The sequence below is a fragment of the Scophthalmus maximus genome, chromosome 3 (assembly GCF_022379125.1).
Source record: "Scophthalmus maximus strain ysfricsl-2021 chromosome 3, ASM2237912v1, whole genome shotgun sequence".
Classification (NCBI taxonomy): Eukaryota; Metazoa; Chordata; class Actinopteri; order Pleuronectiformes; family Scophthalmidae; genus Scophthalmus; species Scophthalmus maximus.
In genome coordinates, this window is record NC_061517.1 from 16,943,194 (window position 1) to 16,966,374 (window position 23,181).

Here is a 23,181-nt window from a genome sequence, read left to right on the forward strand (position 1 = left end):
AGCTAGCAAAGCGGGCTAATCAGCGACTACTCGTGTCAACCGGCCGGCCGTCGGTTCTCGTCGACCCGCAGACGGACGAGCCGGGCACTCGGCTAGCATCGACCCGTTCAACGCAGCGTTAGCTAGCGAATGACGACCGCGGGCGAGCTGCCGATACGTGTGCAGCCTCACTCTCAGCTGCCTCGCTAGCTGGTGTGCCGCCTTCCACCCGGGGAAGCCTCGACCGTTAGCTGGCCGCGCGCTGGAACGCACCGGCTTGCAAGGAGCTTAGCCGCGGATGAAGAGGTTGCCATGCAATCGCAACAAGCTGCGCGGGACCGGTAAGCCGAACAGGCGAGCTAACTCGTGGTCACTAGCGGTGTGTCACTTACGTGCGATTGCGTCTCCCCGGCTGAACTAGCCAGTCCCCTCCTACTCGGCGTCTTCTTCCTTGTTCTCCCTTATCTCGCCGCTTCTTTCCGGCCACTCTCTTTGCCAGGGTAGCGTCCGTATCCCTCCACGGAAGACACCTGCACCACGTCGAGCCAACGATGTGTTACGCTAGTGCCACTAAGCTAACGTGTGTGGACGACTTCCTTTCTCTCTCTCTCTTTTCGTGCCTGTCAACCAGCTGCACAGCGATGCAACCTAAGTTGAGAGGGAGGAGGGAGGAGGGAGCACTCGACTTCTCCGCTGCAGCCTCTTACGAGGGTGGGACTTGCTGTGGCCGTAGGGAGAGCGGGCTAGCTGACAGGCTAACTGGCCGACTCCTTGCTAAGTTCTTCTCAGCAACTGCCTGTTTTCTTTTGGCGACTCCTCTCTCCCCGAGACGCAGATGATCCAGCAGCTACCGACAGGTGACCAAAAAACCTAAACTCGGTCGTTTACAGCGCTGCGCCACAACGCCGGCAAGTACAACCTGAAGTACCGACGGAAACGCTTTTTTTTCTTCTCCCCCCCGGGCTATTCCAGCAGTCTGGCGACTGATCACAACGCGTGAACCTGCATATATGATCAGGAAACCCGTTCCTGCCTCCAGAAGACACACTCCAGTTATTCCTTCACGCACGAATGGACCGCGGGCACTGGCAAAGCGTGAGGAGGCGTGGTCAGGGAGGAGAGAAGGCGTTTCGACGTTGATTGACGGAAAGCGCGGCCAATCAGAATAGAAAGCCTAGAATACCTCAGCCAATTGGATTTAGTCAGGCAAGTAGAGGCGGGGCGTGCACCCAGAAAAGCACCACACCCACAGAAGTGGCCTAGACAATTTGATGGAGATCTCTGAAAATATCAAATAAAAAAATAGATAAGAAGAACGAACTAATTCCAGCCAACATGTCTGGCTATGTTTTGCTATAACACCATTTCATTTATATGTATTTTTCAAAAAAACACCATGTGCTGCAATCACTTGCGTAAAATATATGTTTCGTTTGTATTCCAAAGTTGTTTCATTAAGTGTGCTTTTACTGAATATAATCATAGTCTTAGCAACAAGTCTGCATCAGAATGCATCTTTCTCTAAATTACTAAAATCTGTCTTTCAGTGTCAGTGCATTATAACTCATGATCCTTGTTTCCCCTTCCATCCTCCTGCCCTTGTTAACTTTGTCTGAATCCATGTCCACTCTCAGTGTCCCCCTGCAGAAAAGAGCTAGTTGAAATGTAACAGGCTCACTAAGGGTGGATTCTGATGCCAAGCACCACCATAGTCCATGTAGCATCTCCTCTCTTCCATTTCCATTCCTCAGCTGTCACAGAGGTAAAGCCGTTGCCATGGCCACAGGGAGCCCAGATTTAATTCCTTGAACCCGCTGCTGATTGGCCTAGGTCTTTCAATCCAACAAACACCGAGGGGGAAAAGAACAGACCCTCTGGCTCCCTCTGCTGGGAGAATTTACTTAAGAAAGGATAAAAAACACATTCTTAAAAAAATAGATTTCTTGTCACAGATTCATCTCCCATCTGTGCAAACTGTTTTCAAAGAACCCAAACTCATCAAAATAATCCACATCACCGGGTAGATGGTGGAGGATTAAACTGCTGAAATCAATTAGCATGTGAATATCACTGTTCTCCCCTGTCATGGATAATCACTGCTGTATGTACTGTATATTAATTAGCCTGCAATTAGACGTGTGTCTCTGTTCCCACCTCCAGGGGATCACATTTTTCTGTGGAAAGATTTCCCACTGGGCCCAAAGCAACATGAACAAATGGTGGTCTTACCCTTACTAAATATTCACATGTACAGTCAGGACTTTGGTCTTGCCTTTCCCTGAAGTGCCATCTTTGGGGAGTTGCTGCTAATGTGGTTCCAGCCAATGCCAAAAATGTCTCACGGAGAGCTGTTAGCCTACATATTCATAGAGAGCGAGGGGAGGCGGAGAAAGCACAGGCAACGATGGCGATAAGGGTGAAATAGATCATCTGTGGATGTATGAATGTATGTAGTGTGCATATTTTGATTTCTGTTCTCTCCTTACCTCTACTGATGATTTAGCCCCTCTACTCTTTCGTCATTGTCGGGTATTGATGTTAGGATGACTGAGAGAGGAAGAAGGACAAGAGGAGATAGGTTTTACTAGGAAAAGACAGAGTTAATGAAAACTCTAGTGTATATGCTTGCAGTGGTGTGGGTTATCTGGCTTTTTAACCACGTGGCATTTCATCCTTACTGTTCTCTCATCTGTGCATTAGTCTCCAATGTAGGGAGGCAAAAAAACAGCAATGGTCTAATTCCTTCATCAACATTTTTTTTACCACCTTTCACTGTTCAGACCAAGTTACATGATCAGTAATGGAAAAACACGCCACACGTTTGATTTAAAGTGTGACAAATACTGCAGGGGCTCAAAATAGGTTAGTGGTGAAAGATTAAAAAGTGGCAATAGTTTATCACACCAGGACCTGTGTTTTTGGACGACAGTAAAATAAGGGCAGATATGTGGCGTGACATTATAAAAGCGTCATGAAAGATCATTCAAATCTTTGATTCATTCATGCCTTGCCTGTGTTGTTCACAGATTAGGATTATGCGTTACATTCATACAACTCTGACTGTCGTCAATGATTTGTGATGCAATACCGACATCTAGTGGCCGATCCCCCCACACAACAACCAGCTCAGCCTTCAGGTGATGTTATGCGAAACCTTTTTTTCAAGTTCTGCAACAGCCCGGGGGTCTGTACTACGAAGCAGGACTTGCGGTTATGGAGGTAAATTAAGCTTTAACTCACACAACTTCTCCGTCCTTCGAAGCTGATGGTTCTCTTCTTGCCGGGACAAATCATGACGGTTATTTATACTCAACCGCTACGTTCCAGATAAGTGATCAAAGCCTGTCAACGGCCCCACTACTGACCAATCAGAGCACTGGAAACCAGTCACCATTCTACAGGATCCCGTCAGGGACAAAAGGAGTTTAGAGTAAGGTGACAAACAAAAAAGCGCAGCAGATATTGATAAATGACAGTAGGTATTAAATAGTAAATCTATGGATTATTCGTGTGACCACTCTAATAAACAGAGGGAGAGATTATCACACAAAATCAATACATAGACGGATTAATATTAGTGCTTCATTTGAATTTAATAAAGATGATTTTTAGTTTCTCTTTCTATCACTGCAGCTCAGAACAACACGAGGAGACTGTGCCGATAAACAGTAACTAAATCTAAATACTATCTCTTTTATGAGAACAATGATCCACACACTGATCAATATTCCTCTCTTGCTGAATTTACCCATTGTCCAAATTTATTTTACCAATAAAACATAAAGAAAAGTGACCCATCGTGGAGAAAAGATGTGGAAATATCACAGTCAGGCTGCACAGTTAAACAGTCATATAGTTTATTCTGTCAGAGAATATGAACAATGTAGTAACAAGCAGTTTGGCCTTCAGTTAAACAGAAGTATGTAAATTATCACATTTTACTGTATATACATCTTGTATACAATGTCACACTTGAATTCAACTGTCTGATGCTGAAGAAGACTCGGACATTAGTGTGATTTACATTTGGATTTGAGTATTGTTAAGTTTGGGCTACACTGTTTTTCACAGAGAAAATTCATACATATATAAAAACATCCAACTGTGAAATCAAACAACACATGACTTCACAAGGTCAACTCAAGAATGTGACGTGGTAACATGATCTTTAATGTGGTCCATTATGTGCTGCCTGAAAACACCAACTCCCACCTTGTGAGTGATTATGTTGTACGTTGATGTCAGAGTTGGATTTATATTATTATTCCACGGTGTGATGAGAAAGCGAGCGCTCTATCCTCCATAACATTAATACTGTATGTCTGTTTGGGATGAGTATTGCTATTCTTGACAAATCACACTTTGTCTCCAGGGTTTTACATCACATAGCTGAGTTCTCCTCGACAACTGATTGAAAATCCTTGAGTGACGATGGATTTCAAAATTTCCCACACAATTAAGATGAGGATCTTCCCCAGTGACTACGAATATGTATTTGTTTATTCATGGATAGCGTGGTACAGATTCACTGCAGAGTACAAGTAATGAACAACACATACAGTGCAACTGTGAATATGTTATTGTACAGTTTTTGCTTGAATGGAACCTAAACCACAGCTTTAACCTTGAAGGTTTTTTAAAAATGTTATTTGATTTGATGATTTCTTTCATTTTAGGCGTTTTCATTTAACAACACTTCTCGATTGACTGGGAAAGTTTGAAAAACATCATCCCCCTTAACAAAGGCCTCCCAGTACAAACATGAACAAATAAGGACAAGGAAAAGCAGCCATTCCACACATAACAGTAACAGTGACGGACTCACAAACCCATATCTGGTTCTTGTTGTTTTCTGTTGGAAACCAAAGGGGGAAAACAGTCATGTTCCAAATGTTATACAGTCATTATGCCATTATGGCACAGCAGGGCAAAAGTGTTCCCTATTGTTTCTACATACTGTGGGTGACAAAAAATAGTTGTTCTGAGTTTTATCTATGTCTATGAAATATTCAGAAACCGATTTTGGACAGAAATTCAGACAGACAGACAAATGGATGAACGGACAGACAGAAAGACATGGACAGGAAAAAGACAATCAGACAGAGAATTGTACTCAACCAGAATTGGACACAGATATAATGATATAATGTCAGAAAACCAGAGTAACAGAGAAATTCAGATACACATTCGTCACAGTAATAAGGCACAAACAACACAAGACCACAATCCAAAAATAGACAAACGTTCAGTGGATTTTCCCATGAAAATGTGGAATTCCTAAGAAATAAATCAGAGGCTTTTTTTCCCCTCATAAAAAAGCTGCTCTTGGGAGAAAACCTGATATCTACAATTTAGTCTTCAAGCAAACTGTATTTGAACGTTACTGTGTTTGTTATGAGAGAGTTTCAACAGGAGCTCAAATGGACACGACTGTATCTGAGTCATAAAGTGAAGGCAAACGTGGGAAAGAATAACAAGTTTCCCCAACTTGTTAAAAAACTTGTTAAAAAATAGAAACATTTTAATTTCACTCAATTTAAACATTCAACGTTCTCTGACAAACTGCAACGAGACTTGAGTGTTTTCAAGAAAACAGCGACATAAACACACAGTAGTAAAATACTCTTCTATGCAAAACCATGTCAAAAACATTGTCATTAATTTTTTGGGATTACTAATCTTACATGTATACAATCCTGAACCAGTTTCTACCCTGACAAGTGTCATGAATCTTCAACAGTAAAAATGACATGTGTGTCTGGTTTATGGTATTAACAAAAAGTGCCTTAGAAGCCCATACTTCAAATTAGTTCCTATAAATACTCTAGACAAGAGAAATAAAAGATACTTTTTCTATTTCCATCAAGTGTTGTTAGCAATGCTATGCAATTATACAGTGTATTACAATTATGTTCCTTAAGCAAGCAGTCCAGTAACTACAAATGAATCATATCAGTCAACAATGTTGATTTACAAAACAACAAGATTTGAATTAGGGGTTGTTCCAAATTGCAACATCAACCATTCTACCAAGTACAATATATTTTTTCCATGCATGCGTGGCATTTTGGAGAAGACCTCTCCAAAATCTTGCTGCTCTTGTTAGCGCTGTCTTCATTCATGCAAACTTTCCGGTGCACTCTAATCTCTGGCTTGTGCCCCTTGGTCCTGCATCATATATATAACAGCTCTTTTATTTAGAAACAGTCATAAAGTCAAAAATGGAAAACAAACAAAAAGAAACCCAGATGGCCCCATTGATAAGGAAAAGGACAAGGAAAATTAATTTCACTTTATCAGAAAAGGTCAGTTAAATTCATCCGTTTCCTGCCCTCATTATTTTCCCCACTTTACTAAATATAGAACTTCTGTCCTGAATAAAAAAGATGAATACATAATAAGAGCACTGCATCTATACACGGCTACCTCTCCGCATGGACATCCTGGTGGGGTGCTTACAGTACATGGCTTTACAAGATGTAAGGACTGTGTCGGGAATAGCACACCTTTCCGACAGGCGAGTAGGAATGAAACAGTGAAAAAAGAAGGGGCCTCCTTAATTTCACTCATCCTCTCCTCCACCATTTAATTCAGGGTGAGGAATAGATTTGTGTGTGTTTTCAGCAAAAACAGCAGCCGGGCCTGATTTGAATTCAGGGAGCGTGTGCACCTCTTACCCTGTGAGCTGATGATGTTTAATTGTTTGCTGCCTTATCCTGATGCTCACACAAAAGGGACTTGTCCGAGCAGCAAATGGACAGCCAGCCCTGAAAGAGCAGCAACGTCTGCACCATCAACAAAAACATGCTTTTCACAGGTTAATTATGCTTGGGGAGGAGAACAAAAAAAAGCTGCTACCATGGTTACTGAAAGCCCTCTTCCTGTCTTTCTCTCTCTCTTCTGCCCTCACTCCATCTCCATCGCTCTCCGCCCCCATCGCAGTAATATGCACTTGTGTGTAGTCTGTCAGGTGGGGCTTTTGAAACGCGCCGTTCCATCGGCTCCTGCCCGGTGAAATCAACTGTGCTGATGCAGTGCAGCAGGGCTGCTATTAGGAATCTGAACTCTACTGGGGCTGTGTGCAGCCTTTTTGCGTGTGGCGTGCCTGCTGCAGCACAATCAAGAGTAGATTGTGTTTCAAGTGGCTATGACTCCTACAGGGATTGAGGAACACATTAGATCTCCATCTGTACTGCACCAGTGGCAATGTGGCCCCAAGATTCGAGAACAGTTTGCAGGCCCACAATTAGAGGTCACACTCTTGCATGCCGGCTCAGAAATGTCAACTTTTTTTCTTTCTTGAAGCCGTTTGGGGTGGTAACATATAGCACTAAGCTGAGCTGAGTGATGTGACCCTTGTTAAATAAATAGGAGCTAATTCCCAAAACATCAGCTAGGAAAAGAAACCAAAAATGTTATTTGACTTGTTGCTATTCTGCCAATTGACCACTAGGGGCAGTGTAGATGTAGTGTGGATGACTGACAGTAAAATATGTTTACATCTGTAGCAGAACAAAGGGCTCTGTGATGGACGGAACAAAGAGCGCTGCTCACCACACCAACTAAAAAAAAAGAAAAGAAGAGAGAACAACAGGGAGCGAGAGAGAGGGAGAGAGAGAACTGTATCTCTTCCTTCCAGTCTTATAGTGATCACCCTGGTTACTACACATATACGATGGAATGAAAAAAAGATTCTACCTCGCTGCTGGACTGCTGGCGTGGTTACACATGAGTAACGGTCACCGTGGATACCACTTGGTGTCTCCACTACACTCTCTGCATGAGTCCCTTTTAAGTCGGAGTGATACAAAACAACTACAACACTAGAGTGACACAGTCGGATGCACACTGGATGTATTTTCTACAGGACATGCATGATGTCTAGAGTCAGCAGAGGGAGACACTAAGTTCTATGAACGTCTGATGATTTCCATGAATTGCCACCAGGACTGTGTTGACTTTGAAACTCCTGCTGCCGAGAGGTTCTCAAGCTTGACTGATAGGTAGAAAAAGCCTAGCAAGTGTAGCAACGCAGGCTAATTACAGTGTTCCAGACATTGTCAAATGATGAGCTCAGAGTGAGTCTGTTTAGCTTATAATCAACAGCTACCAAAAATAAAGGATACTGTGACATTATTGCAGTGGTTTTGTTGAAAACCAAGTTTCCCCTTAATCACGAATGAGAGTTGCCAAAAGGTCGACTGAAGGTCGTCATATATTTAATTATAAATTGAATATAATGAAAACTGCAATCAGTCTATAAAATAGACAACATGAGTACATTTATAAATTGTTATTGTACTCCCCCAAAATAAAGAAATAGTGCAGGTCACACCAGTGTCCTCAATAGCAGCAGTGGCCCTGTATGTATCTGTTATATAAACTGGATTATTTACAACATATCACTCGATTCTGTTGAACATCCTGTTTTCCCCCCAAAAACACAAAAGAAAAAGATGACGAGCCTCTGAGACAGAGGCTGGGTCTCCACAGTGCTCACCCATGGTAGAACGGTGTGCAGCCACATTACTATAAGGTGGAGTGGTTAAATGGTAGATGCTTTATGAGCAAAGGGGATCTACTTTTTGTCCACATTGACAGATGGAGGTGTCCCTCTCGTTTCCCATCTGCGCTCCAGTCTGCAGCCTGAGTTTAATCAAGTTATGGCTTCAAAGAGCGACTCTCCACAGCCGAGCCCATGGTGACCTTGAAGGTCAAAGGCCACAGAGAGGACATAACCTTTGGGTTCTTGACCTTTTGGGCTCACACTCTAATTCCCACCTGTGGAGACAGAGACAAAGGCAGCTTCACCTGTTTAGTTTGCCTCCAATAAATTTACCGTAACTTTGCTCACCAAGGAACATCAGTGAGTGTACTACTGTATTAAGAAACTCATCCAGAAGACCATTGGTCAAAAACTCAAGGTGGTGGGGAAGTTCTATACTAACAAATTATTACAATATCTCTGTATTGGTGGTAAAAAATATGCAAGGATTTATATATTTTGCTGGGATCCATTGAAAGAATTCACAATACAACATCCAAAAATCAGTATAATTATTTGGACCTAGTGACCTGTGCCTAGAGTGTAAGTTTAAAAGTATCTCTAAAAGAAATGCCTGTGTCAAAAGTGATATTTTACAATATTTGTAAAACAGTGCAATCGAGGAGGAGGCAGAAGAGACGGAGGACAAGATGCTCATGCGGAGGAGAGAAAACTAGGTTTGAGTTTCTCTGGAGATGCTACAGCGACTCCAGAGGCGCTGTCCTCTTGCTGATCCTGAACCTCTGACCTGACTGGGGGATGAACTAAAAAAGGAAATGTCCCTGTGCAGATCAGAGGCGTATTCATTAAAAAGAAAAAAAATCTATCCTGCATGAACACAGAGATAAAAACTTAATTATTGCACTTCGAACTGTAGCTTAAACTTTACTTGTCTTGAGTTGCACTTCAGAATGGTCTGATGAAGATGATGAAATTGTAACCACATGTGCTTGCAAGTAAGCAGATGATTGTATGTTTTGCTGACCACTGCTGCTTAGTATCTATAAAGAGGAGTGGTTTCTGGCTCCTTCACCCAATCTACATCTCACGGCTGATTGCCAGGTACACAGGAGAAAGTGGTATTTTCTTTTCTGTTTGAAGTACATAAGGGTGAATTTTATCATACTGACAAAACAAAAGTCCATTTATAGTATACGCCGATGTATTTCTCAGACTAGATCGTGAAGGAGTACTGTTGTGCCTGGTAGTCTCCTGGAAAGCGAACAGCCGTCAAGGTTGGTTGTCACATTGGAGAGCTGACTGGGTTGGGCCAGTTTCAAGTCTACGAGCCTTGCGGCTGCGGTGATTTCTTGGCGGGCAGGTGCTCGGTGATCCAGCTGGTCACCTCCTTCAACGTGGACTCAGCCACCTCTGGCAGGTCGTGGTGGAGGGCGTGGTAGCCTCCCTCATAGACCTGGGAAAGACATTTGGAAGCAACGAGTAAGAGCGAGACCAGTTGGACGTTTAAAAAAAAGTTAAACTCTATAAAGGTTAGTTGATGTCTACTTGGAGAACATCAAAGTCAAAGTCAGTCTTGACTGACAAATTCATCATGCAAATAAACAAAGACGCTTTTCAATGATCAACCAGCAGACTTCCCGATACTCCTTGGCAACGACATTTCGTTTTTAAAACTCATCACTGGAGATCCTTTCCATCTCAAAAGGCCATTTTAAAACAAAAAACATGGCAGTGTGGATGTAACCAGTGTTCTGATTTGGAAAGCCCCAGACATTTGACCCCAACCATCTCCTTGACAAGATGTAATGGAGCAGTGACTGCCCCTCATGAGCACCACTTGACACTCTACATTTGTCTCATGATGCTGCAGGAGAAAAAAGAAGGAACAGACATGAAATGATATGAAGAGAGCAGGCGTCCTCGCTAATTGTCTTTGTATGAACTTCCTTCTTTCCAAACACACCTCCTTCTGCAGATGAGGAAGGACTCAGTCTGTTTCTCAGGGAACATGCCTCGTCTGTGCAGTAAAATGTTTTCGCTGGAGGGTTTTTATTCTATAAAGCATTTCCAAACTTCTACTTAATTTGGTCACTGCTCTACAGTAGTGCCTATAAGATGGGTTTATAGTGATAAACTGGGTTTTCAGCTGTCAGAGGTAACAACAAAGATTTGCAGACTGCTCAGAGTTGTAGTTTCTGTATCAGTCAGCCACAAAACCATCAACTTTTTTTGAACTCCAGATGCAGTAAGTTCCTGAAAAATCAAGTGTGACTTGCTCGTATGACATTGTGGGTAACAAGTGAAGAAGAAAAGAGAACAAAGTGAACAATATGAATTGACAGCTGCTTAATAAGAGTTCTGTCAATGTGATGAATGCTTTGGCTTGGGAACGTTTAAAAAAAGAACACAATTAAGGGAAAAAACTAAAAGACTCCATCACTCACTTCCCCTCAAATGTACTGAAAAAACCCACCCCTACCTTCAATTTCTTGTCTGAGCTCGGGGCGTTTTTGAACATCATCTTCGAGCCTCCGATGTCGCAGAGCTTGTCAGCATCGCCGTGCAGGAGCAGGAAGGGCCAGTTGATGGACGGGATCTCCCTCTCGATGCGAGTCGCAGCCCCCATCAGCTGCATGCCGAACGACACCCGCAGCCCGCCGTGGAAGTTCAGCTCATCCGTGTCATATGCCTCCACCTGGCAGGTCAGGAGACAGACGGGACGTGAGAATAGGCCTGTCGAGACCACTTTTTGTTAGACAATATAATGTCCCAGAAATGATTGCTGGGGGCCCCGACCCCGGCAAGGTCGCAAGATCATTTCTTGGGGTCTCCAGATGGTTGTGCAGAAAAAAAGCATATAACATATTCAAAATAAAATGACATATTTTAGACTTGGAAATGTTTTGACATTAAATTGTCTGTATAAGGGCTAACAATCTGCTTTAGAATGGATGTTATTGAGTGTGTTTGGAAAGGTAGACGATGCTTTCATTTATGACGTCATTCCTTTGGATGGTTGGCTGACTTTGATGTAGGCCCTGGGGTTTTATGAACTCCCTCTTTTTATTTATTATATATTATTTTTTTGATTTAACACAAATGTGTTTCACTCCTTAGCTACACACAAAATGAAATTTGTGACTGAAATGTGAAAAGACATTTCTTTTACCTAAAATTGTCCATTTCCCTTCCATTTCTCTCTTAATGTAACCATAGCAACAAAAACATTTTGGGACATATTGGTATCGAGGCCTGCATTTTTTTGATAAGTAGCCATATTCAAGAAAAGACGAGAACGAGCAGTGTCCTGGGAAAACTCTGAGAGTTGGCAAATGTGAGTAATTGTGGTTTATTAGTGGCCGTGGGACCTTGATGGGAAGGGAAATGAAAATGAGAAGAGAAACAGAGAGATAGAGCAGGAGCACCAGATGAAACGAAAAAGATGGTTTACATTAGAGTAAATCAGAGTTGCAGGGAGGAGGATACACCCCATTCCTTTGACATTGAAGGTTCAAACTTTCAAGTTCCATACGCGCTCTGACATAGGTCACATACCCACCCATCTATTCATGTTTTATGTAAACAGAGCTAATGGCCCACCCCAACTCAAGCAGCGTCTCTTTGAATAACTGAAGAGTGCACCATTTTCCAGACTGAGACCACATCATCCCACAAAAAGACATTTTGATCACCACAGATTTGGACTTACTGAGGAACAATGAAAGAATGCAACACAGTGGCAGTATACAGTAAATAATACAGAAAATAATACAGCCTGAATCATGTACAACTGACGTACAGTGCTGAAATGTACTATCTATGGCTGTGATGAAATTGGTTTGCAGCAACAATCACAGGGTATTGTCCACACACCAACAGTAGAACATCAATGGACGTAACCAACACTTCAACTTACATTGCACCTGGAAGCCGCTCTGGAATAACAGACACATTTTGTCCAGACCAGCTGGACATCCTAATTTTTGTGCATCTTTAAAAGCTTTGTTTGTGGAATAATGGACATTTGAACCTGTTTTTTGTACATATTGGGGGACAATAATGTCCTCCAGATGGGAGCAGCCTCTCATCCCCCACAATGATCCTTGCCCTATGTATGAATCAAAGCCAATGGTGGAGTAATCTGTATCTGAGTCAAGCATAAATCCAGCTTTACTTCACAAGAAGAGTGACACACCCAGTCACACGTCATCTTTTTCTGCTGTTAATCATCTAATCGAATTAATCTTTCTTTCCCCTAATGAATCTATTGTGTCGGGAAGAAGTGATGGCACAATTTCCTCCAGCACACCGAGGGAAGTGGATGTAGCAGGATGCGGGATCCTATTGGTAATAACACAATACCCCCTCACACACACATCCACATGAAACAAACATGCAAGTTTTCCCCCTTGAGACCTTGTAAATTCTACTTCCTGCTACAGCCACATCTGATATTTCTATTTACAGACAGCTCCAGCCACCCAAACGCACAATCGTCTCTCACCTTCGTCTTGTCCCTTGAGACCCATCTAGAATCCATAGTGCCCAGGGTGAGGCTGGGAAGCAAGTGGTTCAGGACCTTCGCCAGAAAAACCTGCCAACAGCAAACAAAAAAGAAAAAGAAAACATGCCAAGAATTTCAGTTTATCTTCACTCATCAGCGTCTCCCAGTTTTTTTGTTTTTTACATCTGATAACTGTTACAAAGCGACACTACTGTGAAATCTTGAGGAAACCCAGTAAGTCACCTTTTCCCATGCAGGTTCCATACAATGATTGATGTCATAGCGGGATTTAAAAACACATTAAAAGGAAAGAGAGAGACAGAGTGTACAGTGTGACTATGTGAGACCTTGAACGGTGTGGCAGATTCCGGGTTCATCTGGACCATCGGCGCTATCAGAACCACTCCAGCAAAATCACTGGGCCTCTCACAGGCTGTCAGGATGGAGATGGCACCGCCCTGAGGGGGGGAAAGTGCAGAACATAGTATGTTTTGTTAATGATTTGGACATTTTAAAGTTTTCAGTTGTATAAAATGTGTTCTTCAGGTAATTTAAGGAATTTTTTTAAGACCGTGCAATTTAAAAGAAATAAATATTGCACGTTAAGACGATTATATAGCAGCTAGATTGTTCAGTGCAGGAAGCTTGAGGCGAGGTGTAGAGCAGGTGTTTGGACAGAAAAACAAAGAAAAAAACACATGATTCCTGCAGAGAGGCAACTACCAAGTTTTGTAAAACATACCACATTATTACTACAGAAAAATTAAAAAAAAATCACTTTAAAACACATTCCACCTGAGAAGTTTGTGCAATGACAACATTGTTTCGCTACAGCTGGGATTGGCCCCGGCCTCCCACGACCCCCTAAATGGATAAAGCGGTAGATGATGGATGGATTTTTGAGTTTTTAATATTAATGAAACTTAAAACTGCTTCAAAAAAACATGTAACAGAAGAAAGGGTGTGTGTTTTTTCTCCTCTAACTTGATTGGGAAGGTCTTGGCAAAGTAGGTGAGGGGTCCTGATGCAGAGAGCAGTGGGAACACTACTCGGGGGTCAAGACAAACATAAAACAATCCGTCTTTTGTTTAGACGGGCTCCAGTTCCCACCCTGGTCTTTTGTTGCCGTTGCTCTACAACACGGACTGGGAGAGAACATAAAGTGAGCGCACAAGCTCTCGGGGCGCAATGTGTCCCGCATCGCTGCGGCGCGCAGCAGTGAGAGGCCACACCTTGGCGACATTCAGGATTGTGCTTTAATTCCCATGATGTAAGGCCATGACTATTAGCTGCTCTGTGACGGCCAAGACACAAATCAATTTGCCATGGTTAACTCTGACGTGGACTCTGCAACAAGTGCAAGTGACGCACACGCATACACACACGCATACACACACGCGCACATGCACACACACACGCACACGCACACACACACACACACACACACACACACACACACACACACACACACACACACAGTGACTCTCCCTTTTCTCTCTCTCTTTCCTTCTCTGGAGACTAATTGGCTTCAGCTTTGCTTATGTGAGCTTTCTTTGTCACTTATGTGAATATTCATTAGGCTCTGGGACCAATGGCGGGCCCGCTGCATGAAAAGAGAGAAAGAAGAGAAAGACAAAACAGTTCTCGGCAGAAAATCTCACTCCCTAAAGACACAAGAGCCCACTCACACACTGCTGCATGCATGCATGTGCCCACACTAATACACAAGAGTTGGAAGAAAAGAGGGTGGCTAGTTCGATTCCAACACACACTCCAGGCTTACAGACAAGCCTACACTGGGACATCCACGTGTAAACACCACGACACATGCGGAGATGTGACTCGAGCAAGTGGTGAAACCTCCTTTGGGCGAGGTAAGATGGCCAAACTGGTTGATCGGCTTAATGCACTTCAGTCCTGAGTAAATGCACCAGGATGAATGAAGCCGCTCTCAGACATGCGCCTATGTCCGGACATTGTCCTGAAATTCTCAAATGTTGCTCGGAACAGTGTCCGGAACTCTTCCTGCCAGGCCCCGAGGAAAATCTCTGAGTTCAGAGAGTCCAGAGTTCATGTTTGAAAACAGCATGTCAAATGGTGCCAAAGACCATTCTGGACCATACACATGACAGCCACACACACACGCACACACCCATTTTGTTGAATGACTGAGAGAGATAAGTGTGAACAGGGAAGAGAAGGGAGTGTCGACGCAGAAGGAGGACTGGAACAGAGACGCTCTTTGAGCAGCTCATTGGAGACGATCTTTCTCTGAACTTGGATTGAGAGGATGAATGCTGGTATTGTGCGCTGGGTGAACTTCAACTGTCACAAACCGCCCGAGGAGCTAATACACCGACATTATAGGGACTATCTATCATAGTCATATTGCAATCCCTATATAGCGCCTACTCCGAAGTATGGTTCAGAGTCAAATTAAACCGAATGAGTAGATGCAGAGAGAGAGTCTTAAAAAGCTGAGCAAAGGTAAATAACCATTATGTAAGACTCTGGCACAGAGCAAGAAGGAAAAATCAGCCCGGGCCAGAAATGCTGATGATGAAGGAGTGAAATAAGGAAGAGTGGGAAGGAGCCAGAGCTGGAGGCAGTTGATACAACCCCGTCAAAACTGCCTCACTTCCCCCACAACTGCTTCATCATGATGAAAATGAAAAGACCCTAGTCATTGTGGTGTAGAAGATGTAATGTAATTTATGAGTTTGAACTACAACTATTCACCTTCATCACAAATATTACATTTCTACCTCCTCAGATGTTTTGTGTGATACTTCTTTGGGAAATTATGAACTTATTATTAACATTTTTGTGTTCAAATGCCAAGTGCAAAATTTATTACGGCTGTCAGGGGCAATGCAAAATGATTAGCAAATGTCCGATGTCTCAATTTACTGCCTGCTATAGAGTAAACAACTGAGCATCTGTTACATAGAAAACAGTGAATGGAGAACGAACGGAGTGGTTTTCTGCAAATTCAAGAATGTCCATGAATGTCTGTTTTTGTGCCAAATCCGTCAAATTAGATGCTGAGATATTTCACTGAGGATAAGTGAGAACTTTGGCCTGCTGATGGGGTCACAAGGTCACCAAGCTTCATCCTCTGTACATCTTTGAGGTCTGCACTAAAGCTCATGACAAACCCTCAAATAGTTGTTGAGATATTTCAATCTGCACCCATATGACCAGCAGACCACCACTGCCTTTAGCGCCACATCTAGCTTGGATGTTAACAGGATAAAACTAACCATGCACCACAGTCTCCTCTGGATTTTATCGTTGGCGCAGTGCCCCAAACACTTGGTCTGAGTTGTTTTTGCGGTGTTTACATATTTCTGGGGCCGTTGCGCAGATATTCATACAAGTGGAGGAGCAGAGGGACAGTCTAATGGAAACAGGATGAGTAGCCACAACAATGGGGAAACTGGGAAGTGACGGCTGTAAAAACACAGAACATTTGCTTTGGGTTGGGCTTCCCCCCGAACTTCAGGGTTTGTTTCCCAGGAAAGGTAACGCCAGGAAAAGAGATGAAAGAAAAGAAAGCAAGGGTGATGAAAAAGAAATTGAGAGGAAATTACCCAAAAAATGGGGGGTGGAAAACATAAAAAGTACTGTGGAGGACTGGAAATAGATGCTGAAAAGACAGGTAACCATGGCATAAGTGACATGGTAGCACATACCAAAGGAGAAACGTCTGATGAAAAGTCACATGTGGAGGGAAAATGTAGGAAAGAATTAAGAGAGAAGAGGGACGGGGGATTAAAAGAAGGTATCACTGCGACTAGGGACAGCACTGCCTTAACATTCAGTGTGATGTGGAAACAGATGCCCGGCCGCCATCCGGGGTCCCACAGTTCAGTTTACACAAAACTATTTGCATCTGTGTGACCGCAGCCTCAGACTGTTTTGAACACAGACCGACGCTTTACATAAATATGCAGGACTGCTGTATGGAAACTCATGAGCCATAAAAGCTTGTTCTGCTCTGCAGTTCTCTCCCAAATAGTGAGGTGATGTAACAGCCCATTTTAAGAGGTCAAATAAAGCTAAAAACAAAAAACCACAAACCCCATCAAAGGGATTTTCCCCCACACCAAAAAACAGTTTTGAATGGGTTATTACTAAATTCAAAAGTAATAATTAAATCATTGAGTAATTAGTGAAGCAATACACCATGTAAACCTTTGATGAACCAACCCTTTATAGACATGTTTAACTCAGTGTCTGTAATATAAAATGGATTCGGTCTCAAAGGACTCTGAAGAATGCAGAAGTCATTTTCCCACAGAGCTCCTCACACACACACGTATCTGCTTCTTCTGTAGAATCCACCGCGCCCACCGGATGACTGCTGCGCCGCGAGATAACAAGGCCTCATGCTCCTCATTGTAAAACAGGTCTGTAATGAATTTGCATTTCTCCTCTGTGTTCTCGGCTTGAGGTGGGCCTTCCAGCTGCGAGACTGAAAAGACCCAACGGACTAAAAGCTGTGCAGTCTAAAATGATTCTGAATAACACAGGTTAGTTTTTTTTTAAACTATCATTTTACTTTATTTTATTTGTTTGTGTGTGTTTTGGGGGCATAACATAATAAAGCAATCAGAGTGCCATCTCCCATCCCCTTTAAAGGCCAGGCGTGCTTGCACCTTGGCGGATTTCAATTATGATGGTGGGTTTGCCAGGTAATGAGAGAAAACGCTCCTCTCTCCACTCCAGACCAGATTGCTGTTGGTCGGTTGCCTCTAGATATCAACATGCCAACAATGCACCTGACCAGAACTCAATTTCAGATCAACGCGCCAACGGGTGTTCACAGGGCCGTGAGTGCATTCACTATTTGAACAATTTGGGGGCTGGATGGGAAAAAACCACAACTGCATCGATCTGAAACAAGCAAAGACACATGCATCGCCCTAGAGGGCAGCGCAGAATGAAGGGTTTCTGACAACAACAAACATGGCCACTGCGCAAGAGGTCGCATAGAAGATGGCGGCGATGTTTGTGGTGTCTTACCAACTGACATTTTCTACTCAAAAGGTTGTTGTCAGACTCCACAATAACCATCTTTAATGTAAATACTCTTTATTCACTATCATTCCATGTATAGTATATTTCTGTGAAATACATATATATATATATTTACGAATTATTAATAATAATGATAATATTATTTATTATTTTCAACCCGCTGCCCGTCTACGTATCTACGTATCTAGACTTAAGACTACACAATCAATCAGAAAGTCGGAACACTCTGTCAGCAAACACAGCCACATTGCCCTCGAGCTGGTCACTGAACCTGAAACTGCTCTGATGTTTTCCAGTGATCAGCAGCAGCAGAATCTGTGTCACCGTGTAAAAGGTGAGCAGGAGTTTAAATGAGCAGAGCAAACACAGAGAACCTTCCCCGAGCTGATGCCCTGCAGATGAAAGAGAGAATTTTCCCAGCACAGAAAATAATATACCTGATGCAAAATCCAAGCCAAACAAAGAAATGCAGTTCCAGCTGGACAGTGCCAATAATATTGAAACAGCATAATTCAATTGTATACTGTGCTTTGATCAACATTTCATTCTGTTCTGAGCGACAACAATATCGGCCGGATATTTTGGGATCTAAAACGACATTGTATTGAAAGAAGAGCGTGCACCATTTCTTTCATTTGAATGTCACACTGTTGCAGAATACCTCTTAATACTGATCTCTCTGTTTCCAATCCTCTGCTTGGGCGGGCTTGCCCTTCAATTTTGTGCAGCTCTGTGTGTGTGTGTGTGTGTGTCTGTCTGTCTGTCTGTGTGTGTGTGTGTGTGTGTGTCTGTCTGTCTGTCTCTGTGTGTGTCTCTATGTGTGTGTGTGTGTGTGTGTGTGTGTGTGTGTGTGTGTGTGAGAGAGAGAGAGAGATTTCACACCAGGAGCTGTCAAATCCACTGGAAGCATATCATGTAATATCACACCAAACAAAACGGGCAAACAAATCTGGACAAGAGCGAGAGTTTCAGTACCAGAAAAAACAATAATGTGATTAAAGTAAAACAAAACCCAAAGACATCATCTGTCATCATGGACAACATGATACGAGATACGAAAACACTGCAGGGCATAGTCGAGCAGCTGAAACAGATCGGAGGAAAGTATCTTACCATGGAGTGACCCACGATGAAGACGGGTAGGTCGGGGTGGCGGGATTTCATCAGGTCGATGTGCTGCAGGGAGTCTCTGATGTAAACCTGGAAGTTTTTGATGTTCATCCTGTCTCCTTCGCTCTGACCATGGCCCACTGTGGAGGAAAAGAGGAAATAAGAAGCGATGTGAGAAACGTGGCGGCCTTTTGCAACAGAATATTTGCCCACCCTGTAATGATATGATGACAAACTGATCCTTTTTCCTCTTTCAGAACTTGAGGAAAGGTGAACGAGATACCGGAAAGGTGAATGGAGGGTGAAACATGGGTGTGGCTGAGGAGGAAATAGTAGCCGATGGGAAGAGGGATAACAAGGGGGGCAGGGAAGAAAATACAGAAAGGAAGGAGAGATGAGCGTGAGAGCAAAGAAAAATAAGCAGGAACAGAGGAAAGGATGAGGAAACAGTTGAGAAAGCAAAGTCTGCAGAGGAGAAATTAGGAGGAGGAGGGTGGGGAATGAGGACGAGCGCGGGCGGAAGGACATGAAGGAGAGAAAGAGGGGGAGAGGAGGAAGAAGAAAAGGTGAGAAAGTGAAAAGAAGACTGAAGTTAAGTGGAGAGAAAAGACGAAGGAAAGACAAGCGAAAAAAAGAGTGAAGGATGAGTGGGAGTAAGAGGAGAAGAGAAGGAGAAGAGAAAGACCTATGATTGACAGATGGAGAGAGGAGGAAAAACATGAATATGTATGTGTGTATGCATAGACCTGCACGTGTGTTCTCCTTTAGCTCTCTGCAATGGCTGAGAGGTGAGGCTGGTTGCTACGGTGACCGCTGAACCAATGGCACGAGAGCCCCCCAGCCATTGGCAGTGTGTGAAGTTCCCACCACGAGACTGTGTTCGTTCATAAAAACACTGTGCACTGTGTGGCAGCATTTCTTCCCCCTGTGCGTATATGTTCATCTGCTCGTCGATAGCGACACGATCGATACAATGTGGAAATCAATACCCAATCACAGCAGTGGTGAGTGATGGGGAGCTGCAAATTTCCAATCAAAGAACACTATATCCCCTCCCTTGTCAAATCAATAATCCCGCACTCGACTCACTCAACATCACAACACACACACACACACACACACGCACACAGAGTCAGATATGTCAGATATATTCACAAATGAGCCACTGACATAACTGACATGCAGACGTAAACGATGCCGAACACAGATCCAGCACTGAAATAAACAAACAGGCAAAAACCAGTGGAAAAGTTTATTTTTCTTACACTGCACTGTTTAGTCTATTTAATCTTTTTTGCATTGTCTTATGTTGCTTTTACAACTTGACGTCATGATGTCTTTTCCATTATAAGCGCTTTGAATTCCCGTGTTGTTTTAATGTGCTGCCTTGGTAAATTGGATAAGTTGGACTTTCTTTTTAGGCGATGAGACCACACAGCGGGCAGTCAGCGTAATAAGACTGATCAGTGCTGTGATTTTGAAAATCCAGTTGACTCATCTTTTTCGATTGTGCATGCTAATCATGCAAAGATAGCCTGATGACAATAAAACATGTGTGCATGATATCACATATTAGAACCATTACAGAGGGATCATTGAGTACCTACATATCAGGAATGTATTTTGTATTTTCATTATATTATTATCCTCAGTTCATATCATTATTATTATATACGCACAGGGACAGGGGTGATAACAATACCCTGCCTGTGCGGCCTTACATCAACATTTTCCTGACAGTGAAGCTTCTCTAATCCAGACAAAGCTGAAGGAAAAACAATCTTCACAATGACCGATGAGCTCAGAGACTTTGCAAGTACAGATCTGATTAAATGTCGAGATTCCATTAATTTCCTACCATGCAATGAGAAGACAAGCATTATATGAGCATCACCGAGCAGCATTAGGCTGATACGGTCTACTGCTCTGCTGCTCTCTGCGCCCTCGCACAAACAATCCACTAGGATTATTTCACCATCGCTTGATAATAAAAATGTCAGGTTTTTTTTTTTAACACATCAAGCGACACGCAAACAAATTCTCCATCCACATTCTGCAAGATGGAAAACGATTTGTGTGTCAGCTCCGACATTTTGAGTTGTTTTTGGGGTTTTTTGACCAGCCAGAGAAATGTGAAGGTTGTTCGGGGAATAATGTTGTCTGGTAAATAGATGCAGTGTGGTGGCAGATGGAAGAAACCTCCAGTCTGCGCAGGCTGAGAATGAAAAAGACCTCAGATTCCTTTCAATACAAAGAAATACACGAGAGACAAGAGAAAGTGTGATATAGCATCAATGAGTCAAAGAGCTCGACTGTGTGTGTGTGTGTGTGTGTGTGTGTGTGCGTGTGTGTGTGTTAGAGAGATAGATGAGGAACTAATGTCTACAGGGACTTGTTCCACTTCAGTATGTTCCATTTAACAGTGTGAAATTTCACTGCGAGCCACTGAACAAATTGCTCCTCTGGGTGCAGCCTCATCATTCGCTCCCTGCTTCATTATCTCAGTCAGCTCTTCATTGGGCTCTCCACCTCTGTAAATATTCCCACATTTGTAGCTGAGACTTCATTTCTTTTGATTTGTCCGCCTCTGTCTCTCTCTCTCTCTCTCTCTCTCGCTCGCACCCTCCCGTCGATGATCTGTGTAAGAGCTCAGCGAACGCGCACGCTGCTCTTTCCCAGCAGGGCTCACGCGGCACAGTCACATGAGTTCACACACTCCCGTGGTATCGAAGACCTGCCGAGGACAATGGCACAGTTTAGTCCCTGAGCGCGACCGGGGAGACACAGACTTGCCTGAACTTAATTTCCAGCAGGCCAACAGTTTGTGTTATCCCTCTCTGCCCCCTTCTGTTTCCTTCCAGGTCTTTTCTTGAGCCCATTATTAATTTCCTGTCCAAAGTGATGGGAAAACAAATAATGGTGAAACACAAGATTTGAACTGGGGTCAGACTACAGGAATTTCGTTCTGATTTAACCCAGATTGGGAGAATCAGAGGACAAAGCTGGTCTAGAACATTGGTTGGTACCGATGTTGGGCCCAGATTATCTGGTCGTTTGCAGAGTTGCCTAAACCTCCAGAGCCCGCCACAAAATTAGTGATGAGTGATGATTATCAAACGTCTCACATTTAGGATTTCAAACTGGGATAGTTACATCAGCACTTTCTGAGCAGCACCAATGAGAGAGGGACGAGTTGAGCAGCTGACAGTGTTGCCAAGCAGCCACGCGTTGCTCGCAGCATGGCGCTGTCAGCCATTCAACGTTGGAGAGCTTTTGAAATGGCGGCCGCAAAACAAGCTACAGTGCAAATGCAGTGGACAGCCGAGGTGTAGGAAAAGGCTTGTTGATATGTTTGTTAAGTTTGCAACTTCCTCCTCGGGTCAGAGAGGTGACGTGAGGTGGTGCGTCGCTCCCCCTGGAGCAACAATCTCAATAATATCCTGCAGTGTGCCGTGATGCGACCTGATTTTCAAAATGGGTCGGATTTTAAAACACCTGAAGTCTGAGCCCGGCTTAGTTAGAGTCTGCAGCTATAGCCACTGTAGTGGGTATGTAAGACTGAGCATAGCATTTCGCTCAATATCTAATATGCTGATGTCTAGTAGGTACCACAGAACACAAAGGGATGTTGAGGCTGATGAAATGCTTTGCCCACCTGATGATGGTACTAGGATCCCTGGAGTCAGTAGATTAAATCCATATAATTCCATCCAATTTTTGCGGGAAAATATTTCAGTAGATGGAAAAAAAGAAAACAAATTCCTCCATTTTTTTTCTCTATTCTCTGGGACAGTGGTTCATTCCTCTGTGCCACCGTGAGGACGTGACCGTGAACAACAGCAGACAACACCTCCGGTGACCGGTGTTTCTATTCTGAGCTCAGAACCAGTTGATCCAGTACTTTCACAGAACCTGAAGTTCCATTCCTCCGACTGTGCATTCAAATCAAACCACCCACATGCACACTCACATACTTACACGCAGAGGAAGAGAAAATGCACCACCAGGTTTAATTAATTTTTGTCTTAACTGACTCCGT

The 23,181-nt window shown here is 43.3% G+C and overlaps 2 protein-coding genes and 1 long non-coding RNA gene across 15 annotated transcripts in view; 1 reads left to right on the forward strand and 2 right to left on the reverse strand.

Moving 5' to 3' along the window:
- prkar2aa (protein kinase, cAMP-dependent, regulatory, type II, alpha A) overlaps window positions 1-3,317 on the reverse strand; it is a 42,312-nt gene extending 38,995 nt beyond the window's left edge. For 2 of the 8 annotated variants that reach the window (XM_035646327.2, XM_035646320.2), the window contains exon 1: window positions 372-1,109. The gene's annotated coding sequence lies outside the window, so the exon portion shown is untranslated. Of the gene's footprint in view, window positions 1-371; window positions 1,110-2,208; window positions 2,336-2,465; window positions 2,527-2,657; window positions 2,680-3,219 lie in introns of those variants that run through there. The other 6 variants (XM_035646325.2, XM_035646321.2, XM_035646322.2 and 3 more) reach the window with 6 other exon arrangements.
- Window positions 3,061-13,088, forward strand: LOC118317539. The gene is made up of 3 exons (XR_004795450.1): window positions 3,061-3,198; window positions 12,769-12,832; window positions 12,953-13,088. It is a non-coding gene; the product is annotated as an uncharacterized LOC118317539 (long non-coding RNA).
- Window positions 3,820-23,181, reverse strand: part of mgll (monoglyceride lipase) — a 33,195-nt gene continuing 13,833 nt past the window's right edge. For all 6 annotated transcript variants that reach the window (XM_035646330.2, XM_035646334.2, XM_035646333.2 and 3 more), the window contains 5 exons: window positions 19,146-19,282; window positions 13,337-13,447; window positions 12,990-13,079; window positions 10,965-11,180; window positions 3,820-9,938 (listed from right to left, as the gene is read on the reverse strand). In XM_035646330.2, coding sequence (XP_035502223.1) covers window positions 9,807-9,938; window positions 10,965-11,180; window positions 12,990-13,079; window positions 13,337-13,447; window positions 19,146-19,282 — 686 coding nt within the window. In that variant the 3' untranslated portion in view covers window positions 3,820-9,806. The remainder of the gene's footprint in view (window positions 9,939-10,964; window positions 11,181-12,989; window positions 13,080-13,336; window positions 13,448-19,145; window positions 19,283-23,181) is intronic.